Source organism: Hesperophylax consimilis, chromosome 15 (genome assembly GCF_061612785.1).
Source record: "Hesperophylax consimilis isolate HC1 chromosome 15, BYU_Hcon_1.0, whole genome shotgun sequence".
In the NCBI taxonomy this organism is placed as follows: Eukaryota; Metazoa; Arthropoda; class Insecta; order Trichoptera; family Limnephilidae; genus Hesperophylax; species Hesperophylax consimilis.
The window spans coordinates 24,897,966-24,911,380 of NC_142850.1; the positions used below are offsets into that span (position 1 = coordinate 24,897,966).

Genomic DNA, 13,415 nt, shown 5'->3' on the forward strand with positions numbered 1-13,415 from the left:
TCACTTAAATTATTATTTAATATTCTTTCCGCTTATATTAAGTTAGTATTCAAGATGATCACTTAATAAAATTTGATAGTTATTATGCTAGCGGGTAAAACTGCCACTTATCGCCTGTATCGACTGTTTTTGAGGTGAAACATCTTTTGGCGCGTCTAGGGGAGTAAACCCGACTCTTACGTGGCAAAACAGGAGGACGCGCTTACACCAAAACAGGATGACGCTCTTGAACGGAACGACGCCTCATTTAGTCAGCTTCGTGATACGTCGCTCTTTCCGCCCGGCTGCCAAAACTCTGTGCGGTATATTTATAACATTCTATCTAAAATTGAAAATGGATGTATTCTAAATGATGAAGAATTTTTAATTTGTAGTATATTTCTTCATGTTTATCTTTATATCTGATAATAAAAAATTGTTTTATTATCAAAAATATAATGACTTTTCTTTCATTTTCATTTCCTTCAATAAAAATCAATGTCAAGGTTCCACATCTGCGAGGCGTCCCGGACGGCTATTTTTTTTTCTCCAAATTAAACAACCAAAGCAAATAAGACAAACAGTGGTAAGTTGAAGATTTTACACTTGAAACCTTGTACGTTTTCCTAATTACCCGTATGGAATTTACAGATTAATCATTTGCAGAATTCCTTGAGTTAGCAAACTACAAAATAATATTTATGGCTAATTTTAGTGCTGGCCTTTAGAGTGACTATTCATTTGCTTTTGCGTCACTTTCTTAAATGTTTTGTTCTGTTATGGAAACAAATAAGGTAATCATATAAAACATAATGTGATGAAATAATAGGTCAAGTTAGGCTCATTATCCTTCAAAATATCGACACCCCTATGCAGTGTTCTATTTGGTCATCAAACCAAGAAAGAACCAGAACAAGTTGAAATTATAGTTAGGTTAGGCTATTTTTCATTCACATTTTCGTCACTCATCTTCATTGTTATATTTTATCATGGAACCAAATAAGATAACCAGATAAAACAGAAAAGGGTAAAATAAAAGGTTGGGTTAATTTAGGTAAGGTATGTTTAGGTTCGGTTAAGCTTTTTTACGTTCGTATTTTCGTGTCTCTATTTCACTTTGTTTTGTCATGGAACCAAAAAGGTAACAAGATAAGAAAGAACAATGATAAAACAGAGAGTGATAAAATAATAGGTTATGTTAATTTGGGTAAGGTAAGTTTAGGTTCTGTTGGGGTTTTTTTCTTTCACATTTCCGTCACTTAATACTATCCTTCAATGTTCTGTTTTGTCATGGAACCAAATAAAGTAACGAGTTAACGCAGAACAATCATAAAACAGATCATGATAAAATGATAGGTTAGGTCAATATCGGTACGATATGTTAAGGTTCGGTTAGGCTTTTTTGTCTCACATTTTCGTCATTCTCCTGAAATGTTCTGTTTTTTCATGGAACTAAAAGTATGTATTTGGTGGAACAATAGGTTGTTCCGTGAGTCACATCAGATTTTACATTATTTGGGGTTGTAAAGCGCTATTTAATAGCCTTTATAAACTCTCGAGGGCTGCGTCTTTTCGAGTTGTAATAAGCGATTAATGTTTCATGCCATCGTAACGCTTTGTAACTTTCAGACCTTGAATTCCCGCAACCGCTTTCACATTTTATCTGTCAATGGAACAGGATATAATGTAAACTTAGTACACACCACATACCATACTGATGAAGGCTTCATTTAAGCCTACTAACCCACAGAAATTCGAAACCTTTTTTTGTTTCGATTACAACAGTTTTAAACAAAGTTTTTTTTAAACTTATTTTAGTTGGTTCAGAATAAAAGAAGAGTGAAGAAAACAAAAAAAACACACAGCAAACTTAACCTTACCTAACCTAAGCTAACCTAACCTGATATCAAGGCAAAGTTTAATGCTAAATCACTATTTTGATTAATCTTTATAACGAATTGGTGTACGTATTAAAAATCACAAAAAAATGCCTTAGATAAATTGAAGGCTTTCCCATCGCATCGCTTGAGTGGAATACAAATAAAAAATAAATTACTCAATAAAAAATACAAATAGAAATACTAAAAAATATATTATTCCAATAGAAATTTATGAACGCGTAAAGGAAACAACTTTTAATAAATACAGTATTAAAACTAAGATTATCTGTGACAGTTTCACTTGATTAACTTTTTTTCTTTCTTATAAAATTATTAACAAAATAAATAAAAACCAGTTATTTGCTTGAAATCGAACGTTTCTAGACACCGTTTATCAAGCGATTTTAGTGCCTATTACCTACAATATAAGGTATACAAGAATATACACATTTTTGGCTTGTAGCTCCCTCTTAACTTCAAAGCGGATTGTTCACAAGACTTTTTTTTTAAGTTTTTTATTGTTATTAGGTTAAGTTCCAAGAGATGTATTGCTAAGTTAATTCGAACAATGATTTTGTGAATTCATAAACCCAAATGATAAGCATTATAAAAGACAAGTGGATAAAATCAATGAAATTGCCTGCTTGTTATACCTACATAATAACATTGAATAATTAATTTATATTTATCACCTGTTGTTCTATGATTATTCAGGTTCTAATTTGGGGTTATTTAAATATACAATGAAGTATAATTTAAAGGTAGACATGAATTATTATATGGTGGCGTTAAAATGGTCATTAATGAAACAGATGGCAGACCACGTCAATTAATTCTCATGTTTTCACAGCAGTTTATTATTTTGATTCATATTCTATGGTTATCATTCAGAACGCCAAATGTGAAATGCGACGAAAAGCAAGACAAATAGGATAGTTAAACGGATTATTTTTTTATTTTCTAAAAGAAAATAAACTACGAAAGTGCAGGTATTTTTATTTCATTTTCATGATGACGAATAAATTTTGCCGCTAAAATGACATGTTCCTTTTTATTCTTGAATTTGGTGGCATTGATATCACGCTGGGGGACGTGTGTCACAGCTAGTGGCGTTTTTTATATCATAATATTCCACAGGGTTCTCACTTGGGACCTATATTATTGTTAATATTTATCAACGATATTTTAACAATATTTGAAAGAGTAAACATATTCTCGTTTGCGGATGACCTCAAGATTTACAAAACGATTACTTCCGTCAATGATTGTGATATTATTCAATAAAATCTTGATAGCGAGTGTCGTTATTAGAATGAACTATTTATAAGTGTCAATATATACCATTGACATAACATTCATTTTATGTCTCATTTTAGTATAATTCCTCTTAAAAAGGTGTCTTATTTTCTTACATCAATGAAGTAACAAACCTATCAAATAAGGCTATAAAATGTTTTATTTTTTATTTTAATTTTAAAAACATTTATTTAAAAAAAAAATGATTTTACGTCAATTTATTCCCTTCATTGCCTTGGTAACAAGTAATTTAGAATACAATTCCATTATCTGGTCAAGCACATCTCATTAAAATTGAAAGAATTCAACAAAATGTTTTAGGGTTAATCAATTTCTAACTATCCATACACATTGACCAGATTAATAAGTTACTTTAGCGAAAGTACTTAATTTAACCGACTAATCTTGTAGAAGAACCATGAGCGATTTGGTAGTTTTAGTCAAATAAGATAATGGCTTAATGGATGCACCTGACTTAACTAAGCTAATAACAGTCCGAATCTCAAATAGTAACACGAGGCTTCCTGAGTTGTTTTTTGTTTATTCATCTAAAACCAAATATGTTCAAACCCCAGTCCACATGCTATATAGGCTTGGAAATAAATTATTTTCTATTAATATTTTAATTTATTTCATACTAAAATTTAAATCATAAATTTTTAACAGTTTGTTTCATTAACATTATTATATAACCTTATAATTTAGTTTTTTCTTTAAATATTAAATTTGGTTATTTACTTTAGGCAGGCATCAATAGCTTTTTTCTCTCTTTTTGTAATCGTTGTCTTATGTATATTACATTGATTCTTGATTTTGTTCCTGTATTATTTTTTTTATATTCTTTTGATTGCTAAAGTTCCAATATGGATAAATTGAATTGCATATCCCATTCATACAGCTGGGAATAAAAATATTGTTTTTTTCTTTTATTTTTATCTTAATTTAAATGCACTGTGTAAAGTAATTAATTTTTACTTGTTTTATGTAAAAGCCAAACCGGCGAAAATAAATAAATAAATAATGAGAACGGAGCCGCTCCATTGAAACCATTGGAACCAGTAATTATGAATGAAAATATCAATGATTAGAATCATAAACAAAAGATTTAGGACGGGTTGTTTCGGAAAATTTGAACAATTCATCAAATTTCAACGTTCATTTTCAAGTTCTGAGAAAGATTTTTTCAAGTTCTGTTTTTATTTCAGTTTTGTCAAGCAACTAGCCTACAATGATATAATAACAGAACTTGAATAGGACTTTCACAGAACCCGAAAATGAACGTTGAAATTTGATGAATTGTTCAAATTCTCCGAAACAACCCGTCCTTAATCTTCCACACGTTTATAACGTTATAAATTCATGGTTTTATGAAAATACCTCACTCTTCAAATCATGCAATACTTTTTTTTAGACTTTTTTCATAACTCTATTGGTAGCCCATTCCTCTTGGAATGTTGTGGCTTATAAGTGCCTGAAAATGTTACACATGACGGAACAAATGTTCTAGCGCAGCATGGCATGACTAGAGAATTGGTGCTATTGGATGTATTTAATTACTCCTTAAATATCATTTAAACTTTTTGCATAGCTATCTATCTTCCCAAATGTTAACAATGTTAAAATTAGAAAATTTGTATCTAATATAAATTGATTATTTATCCATTTACATCAGTCGTACAATAAATAAAAAAATAACAAACTATTTTAAAAATTTTGAATAGAACAAATAAGTTTCTTATTTACGTTTCCCTTATACCACGTCAAAAGATTGAGGACATTGGTAACGCATGCGTGTTGTATAAAACATGTCTTAATACTTCACAGCACAACATAAACACTCAACCAGAGCAATAAACCAAAATATGCTGTTTTTTTCCAAATTTTAATACATCTTTTGGAAAGAGAAAAAATTTTTACTTCATGGTGCGAAACTGAACAATTCCCTACCAAATCAAACAAAAAATTACAGGAACCAGTACATTTAAAACTAATATCTAATTATGACTAAAAGAACTGACTGATAATCAACTTGCAAACGTTATGAAGACAATGTAAAGACGTCTGGATAATCAGTACAATACTATTAAAACTACTACAGGCCGCTTCACAGGAACCAAACAGGAAACCGTAGTAGTGATAACTGTAACAGTATTCTCATTAATAATAGATTTTATATAATACATAAGTTACTGTAAATCATTTACAAACTAATGTTGAGTACCTCATACAAGATAATAATAATAATATCTTTATTTAGGAAAGTTTACACATTACAACTATACATACGTACATTGATATGGTGTACATTGATTTGTAACTTTTATATTTAAGGTTATAAAATTAACAAAAATGAAGAACTATCAATACAAACATAATATTGTGAAGGTAAAAAGAAAATAAAAGTACAGTTGTGGTTTCTCAAATACCGCCTCACTAGGCTAGCCTGTGTTGAGGCAGAATTTTTAGTGTTAGTTCCTAATACCATTGAACATACCTATACTTGTATTAAGAAGTATTCGCTCAATAATGTGGTGACTTTAATAACTGCGAATTTGGGTGAATGCACCGGTAAAGGCCCTATTCTTATTTTTGATCCAAATTTTTAAATTACTAATTTTTACAAACGTCCCATACACCTCACTAAATGTATTTGTAACATCTCATTTTATAACTACAAACGAGGTGCTGCGGTGGTTGGTACTACATCACTACATTTCGTGTACGTGACATTTTTGTACCAGTGCCGGATTTGGACCAGTGTGGGGACAGGGGGAGGGGCGAGATGGAAGAGGTGTTTGTGAAGGGGGATGGAGATTTATATTTTTTAAATAATTATGTGAACACCACGCAAGAATCCCAACTACTTCTAAGTGGGTGGTGAGGTAGAAGAGGTGTGGGGGTAAATAGAGGCGGGGGGTAGGTCGGGGTTTTTTATTTTTATTATGTGAATACTGTACCTACATTAGACACTGAATTTACTACGCGTATTATGAAACACCAATTGTTCTGGTTATTCTGGAGTTGTTTTGTTTAAGAATTCATATTTATGAATTGAAACAGTAATGTGGCAAAGCGCTCTTCAGTACTTACACGGTGAAGTGATAGATGAAGCACCGCCAGCCCACGGGGCGCTCGAGGAAGTTGTACACCTGTCCCTGGAAGGTGGCCCGGCCCGCGTGTCTCCTCTGCTTTCTCACCAGGTACCTGCCCGCCGCTCCCCACTCCCTGGGCTGCTCCAGCAATAGGGCGGCTACGGGAATAAACAATCATATTACATCAATATAACCTTCCGGGAACACTTCGGTAAATAGGTTTATGTGAATTCTGCATGAGAGTCTCGACTGCTCCTAACCGTCTGGTGCCAGTGAGACTGGCATATGGCATCTCTTATTGGGTTATGTTGTGACGCTGAAGGTATTGGGAACGGGGAAGTAGATGAGGGAGAGGAAGGTGGGAGACTACCTGGCTATTCATTTCTGCTCACCAAATAAAGCCATTTCAAGTAACGTTTCAATTTCGAATGATGATCTTACACCAGGACGATACTAAGAATATCTTCCACTCAGTAACGTGAGGCAAATACACTATATATATTATTTTTAACTAATAAATTGTTAAATAACAACAACAACACAACAACAACAATCATCACAAGTCTGAAGTTTGTCGTTTCGCTCCCTATTAATCTTATATTTTTTTCTAAAAACATCGACCTTTATCCTACAATTTTAATACCAGCTGATAATATTTATAGAAGTGCATTAAAATACGAAAGTGAGTGCTTGTCTGGAGTGTAAAAAGTGCTAAATCTAGAGTTTTAGTTATTCTTCAAAAATCTTCAAGCTACCCACAGTATTGTAATCTATTGCAGCCGCAAGCCAAACATAAGATGGATACAACATGCAAATATTGCGTTAAGCAGCTGAAAGTGGCTGAGTGTATAAAGTGTTCAACCTGCAAATGCACCATCCATTTCGAATGCGCTGATATTTCGGCAAGTGTTTTTAAACGCATGTCGCAAGGTAAAAAGGATGCGTGGAAGTGCAATAATTGTATCCAAACCCTGGACAATTTAGATACCCAATCCTGCTCCTCAGATCAAAGCAACGTACTCCTAACTGTTGAGATTAGAAAAATGGCACTACAAATAGAAAAAATGAGCAGTAAATGGCGGAATTCGAAAAAGTCATCATTTATAATAATAATGTCATGGAAGATTTTTCAAGTAATATGAAATCTATAAACGAAAAATTAGCTAAAATTGATAAGCTAGAAATGGAGGTCTCAGAATTAAAACAAACAGTTTACATGTTAGAGAGGGGAAACGACGAAAGGGACCAGGAACTTCTATCCAACAATATAGAAATACATGGAATGCCTGAGACCACCAACGAGAATCTACCTACCATGATGTCGAATATCGCAACAGTCATTGGATGCCCTCTCCATCAAAGCGACATTGAATACGTTAGCAGAATCAGTAAGCGCCATCGTACACAAGCCACGACAGATGGACGTCCGGGTAACATAATCGCCAAATTCACCTCCCGCAAGAAGAAGGACGAATTTGTCGCAGCCATCAAGAAAAGAAAAGGAATCACTACCAAGGCCATCGGGATGGTTGGAGCTGACCAGAGGATCTTCGTCAACGACCATCTCACGCGGAAGAATAAATCTACATTGAGGTGCGCTAAAGCCTTTAAAAACGAAAACAACTATCAGTTTTTATGGATAAGAAGTGCAAAAATCTACCTACGGAAAAACGAAACATCACCACCCATACACGTCTCATGCGAATTACAGCTAAAAAACCTTATCTAACTACCATTGCAATGTTAAACCACCTATCCTCTCATAACTACTATTTTTTTCGTATTTTTTTCATAATTTTTTCAACATCACCCTTTTTACATTAACCCCACATGCTAATAATTACACTAACTGCTCACTACTACATTCTATAATATACTCACTCACTTTAATTGATAATAAAAGTATGTTGTGCTTTGCTAAGCCCAGTGGACTCATGACTAATAACATAACTCTAGAATATAATATTCTTAAAATATATTCTACAGAAACCGAACATAATAATGTAATTACCGAAAATTCTCAATGCATGATTCATTAATAATTTTTTATCAAAATTCAAGAGGTTTGCGCTCGAAAACACTGGAATTTCATCAAAATATACTGCTCAATAATTATGACTTGATCTTCATTACCGAAAGTTGGTTGGTTGATAGTATCTGAGATGAGGAATTATTCGATAATCGCTATTCTGTTTACAGAAATGATAGGGATATACACCGCGCTAGCAAATCAACTGGCGGAGGCGTAATCATAGGAATTAAAAAAGATTTTTTTGTTACCCCTCGCTCTTGGAAATCAGACGCTGAGGATATCTGGATAACTGTCAATACATCAAAATCGAATCGTCATTGTTATAATATTCATATGTGCTGCGTGTATTTACCTTGCGTCGGTCCAAAATTAACATCATCAGAAAGATTAGCATTATTTACTAGTCATACCAATACTATTTCTGACTTAACAATCCGTTTTCCCAATGACAAGTTTTTAATCATTGGCGACTATAACATGCCCAATATCGAATGGAATAATAAACAAATGCCAAGTAATAGAGATCAATGCGCACTCGCGTTACTTAACTGTTTATCTTTTGCAAATTTAACCCAATTTAACCATTTACCTAACAAATACGGTCGAATTTTGGACCTCGTCTTTTGTAACACTTCAGTTAATGTGTCGCTTGCCGACCACCCATTAGTTAAAGAAGATGCTCATCATAAATCATTGATTGTAGAACTAGAATTTCCATCCACTACTGCAACCCTCTCAACTCCTCGAACAATAAAATTATTCCATAAAGCAGATTATGCAGAGATCAATGAGAGACTGAAAGAAACCGACTGGTCAACCGTTATAAATGCACCAGATGTAAATACAGCGTTAAATTCGTTTTATGTTATAATTGAACAGATTATCGAAGCGTTTATTCCTAAGAAAGTTGTGAAATCTGGAAAATACCCACTATGGTACACGGCAGCCTTAATAAAAATAACAAACGAAAAATTAAAATTCTTTAGAAAATGGAAGCGCCATCGGAACCCCCTTGATTATCTCTCATTTTCATTACTTCGCAAAAGGCAAAAAACAGTCGCTTCAGCAGCTTACAAAACCTACATTTCTACAATAGAATCCGGTATACAGCATAATGTTAAAAAAAATTTGGTCCTACGTCAATTCTCAAAGAAAATCTCCTGCCATCCCTGATCATATGAATTACGGTGAAAAAACTGCTAATGACAGTAGAGGAGTAGCCAACTTATTTTCTGAGTATTTTGGATCTGTATTTTTGAATGCTCAACCTGCACATACAAGCAATGCCAGTCTTTGCTCTAATTCAAATAGCATAATCAACTCAATCGAGATCAATGAAGACATCACATTCAAATACCTTAAGTCCATTGATATCAAAAAGGGACCAGGGGATGATCAACTTCCAGGGATCTTCATAAATTATTGTAGTAAACAATTGACACCCCCCATTTTTGTTATTTTCAAACTAAAGCTATCCGAAGGAACATTTCCCGACAAATGGAAAACAGCCTTGATTACCCCAATATATAAAAATGGCAGTAAAAATGATGTCTCGAACTATCGACCTATATCTAAACTACCGATACTAAGTAAAGTATTGGAAAAAATTGTTTACGATCAATTATATTCTACTATCTCACCCTCACTCGTAAATAATCAACACGGCTTCATGAAAAATCGCTCCACAACTTCAAATCTTGCATTTTTTACAAATTTTCTTCATGTTCAAATGGATATGTGATGCCAGGTAGATGCCATTTATACGGATTATTCTAAAGCATTTGACCGTGTTAATCATTATATTCTTTTACAAAAGTTATTAGGTCTAGGAATTCACGGTGACCTCTATAGATGGATCGCATCATACGTCAATAATCGGCACCAAATCACGGTTGTCAATGGTTTTGCATCTTGCTTAACGGAAATCATCTCAGGTGTGCCCCAGGGATCGCATCTTGGACCACTCTTATTTAATATTTATATAAATGACATTTCCGTATGCTTTAAAAATAGTTACTTTGTTTTATACGCGGATGACATGAAAATTTATAAAGCTATACAGTGTTTACCCGATTGTATGGAATTGCAAAGCGATCTTGATAATTTGTGCGTATATTGTGAATCAAATTTATTGTCCTTAAACATATCTAAGTGTTATTCGATTATATTTACTAGAAATAAAAACAAAATCATCTATCCATACAACTTGAATAACAAACATTTACAACGTATGTCTACGTGTAAAGATCTAGGTGTTTACTTAGATAGCAAATTAATTTTTGACAAGCACATTAAACACATTATTTCAAAATCCTACAGAATGCTAGGTTTCTTATTAAGAATATGCAAAGTTTTCAAAAGTGCTAAGACTCTAAAAATGTTGTTTTGTTCATTGGTCAGAAGTCCACTGGAGTATGCTTCCACAATATGGAATCCTCAATATAAGGTATACATAGATTTAGTAGAAAGTATACAGAATAAATTTTCGAAACATTTACTCAAGAAATACAACAATACTACAAATAATATGTTAACTTTACAAAAAAGACGCACATTGTCAGACCTGTTGTTTCTACATAATCTGCTAAATAATAAAATAGATAGTCCCGAATTGCTATCCGTCATTGGTTTAAATGTTCCAACGAGGCGTACCAGGCACACTACACTATTTCATATTGAAGCAAACAATACCAATGCAGCAAACAACTCAGTAATTACTCGCGCAATCACAACATACACCCATTACGAAAAATTACTACATTTAGACATCTTTCATGATTCCTTTCTAACATACAAAACTAACTTATTAAATTTCTTAGCATGACAAATTTCAAAAATATTTTCACATCATTTTTCAAAACTCCTATGAATTAACAGTCAATTACAATTCGTGAGCTTATTATAATTCTTATTTTCAATTCATTTATTATTATCTATCCACATACTTCCTTCCTTTTATAACAATCTCAGGCGAAATTACGTAATGATATTTTATGGACATACGTAATAGGTAGTACAACTATGTAATAACTAAAAAAAATCTAACTGTATCTTATTGTACTGTGTATGTCTTAAAAAATAAATAAATAAATAAAATAAAAAATAACAGAAATTAATCGAAATTAAATTTACTTGCACACGCCGGGATTTGAATCCGCGACCTTTGGTTTGCTAGTTGAGAGCAATACCCTTCGACCATCAACTTGCATCGCTCATATCGCTCGATATTCAATCCCATACAAAAACAGAATATCGATCGACGGTGAAGCTAAGGCGAAGCTTAGTGCCAAATCACTATTTTGATTAATCTTTATAACGAATTTGTGTACATTATGAATATCAAAAATATTCTCTAGATAAATTTAAGGTTTTCCTATCATTTCGCTTGAGTAGAATAAAAATAAAATAATAAATTACTCAATAAAAAATATAAATGTAATTTACTAAAGAAAATATTTTTTCAATAGAAATGTATGAACGCGTAAAGGAAACAATTTTAAAAAAATACAGTATTATAGCTAAGATTATTTGTGACAGTTTCACTTGATTAACTTTTTTGCTTTCTTATGAAATTATTTACAAAATAAATAAAAACCAGTTTTTTGCTTGAAATCGAACGTTTCTAGACCCCGTTTATCATGCGATTGTAATGACTATTACCTACGATATAAGGTATATCAAGAATATACACATTTTTCGCTTGTAGCTTCCTCTTAAAATAAGTTTTTGAAATTAAATATTCGGGAGTGTACTGGACTCAAATGCACAAAACAATATCACTAATAAGTAAGAATAGGGAAAATAATTACTTTTAAAATAAATAAATACAGTTTTCAGTAAAAAATGTACACAATGCAATCATTGTACTATACGTTAATTACTACAGCAATTTTCTGTACTTAGCCATCGGTGGATATTCTGAACTTTTGGTACATTCCTAATATATCGGAACACGTGTTCATGCACCTGCACCATGTCTTGATAATATATAATGACAAATGCCGATAATATCATCGCGATAATAGATTCCCCTTTTATTGAAAGTTCAACAGGAAACCTATCATATCATATTCGTGGGCCTGAAGTCCCGTTTTTTAACCGGATTACGAATAATTTCGAAAAGATTCTTAATAAATTAACAATGTTTTTTATCGGTTCATTTTCTTCTTTTTATGAAACAAATTTCAATACTGCAAAATATAGCCATGAGAATTATATTGAAGATAAATAGATAACCGAGAGTCAAAGTCAAGTTAAAGAAGTTATGTAAATATGTATTTATTTACTTCGCTACTCTATTTTGGATCTACAAAATAGCCTTGCGAAAACTGAGTTCCTGAGATTTTTTTTTAATATCTGCAGTGCAAACACATACAGAGTGGAAGATACTACCAGTATCGCCCTGGTGTAAGACCACCATTCAGAATTGAAACGTTGCTCCAAATGGCTTTAGCCGTGTTTAGTGACTAGATCTGAATAGCCAGGTACTTCCCCACCTTCCTCTTTCCCTTCCCCACTTACCTTCAGCCTCACAACATCCCCCAATTGGGGATGCCATAGTCTCACTGGCTCCAGACGGGAGCAGTTGGGACTCTTGTGAGGTATTCACTATAAAAAAAATAAAAAAATACATGAGACGAGGAAAACAAATCAAATAAAACTTCCCTTTAGAAAAAAACACAATCAAAAGTGATTGAAATAAAAGAGAAGATAGTAAAAACAAATTTAAATATCGAAAATTTAAAATTAATTTATACCAACAAATAAGTATTTTCTTAATATAAAGATTGTATAAGGTATAATCATAAATACAGTCGTCACAGACGATTGTGGTGTGTATTTACTACTGTAATGTTTTTAAGTTTTGCTAATTTTATCTAGCAGTATATTTCTTCCGTAGGCTCCTGGCCACGGCCGCCACTGAAATGATTTTCAATGTTTTACTCGGGTATATATTTTGTATATATATTTTGGTAAATACCCCTCTCCCGCGCAAAACGAATCGATGATTCTACCTTTTCACTTCGTGAAAAGTAATGATTTCTCCCGTCTGATTTGCAACTTCTCGAGGTACATCAACCCTTCAATCTTATCGAATTAATATGTCACGTTGTGTCAATTTTTTTGTTTCGACAG

The 13,415-nt window shown here is 32.7% G+C and overlaps 1 protein-coding gene across 1 annotated transcript in view; it reads right to left on the reverse strand.

Moving 5' to 3' along the window:
• Positions 1 to 13,415, reverse strand: part of LOC149417539 (potassium voltage-gated channel subfamily KQT member 1-like) — a 297,602-nt gene that overhangs the window by 251,721 nt on the left and 32,466 nt on the right. Inside the window, exon 2 of the mRNA XM_089640596.1 lies at positions 6,246 to 6,405. Coding sequence (XP_089496722.1) covers positions 6,246 to 6,405 — 160 coding nt within the window. The remainder of the gene's footprint in view (positions 1 to 6,245; positions 6,406 to 13,415) is intronic.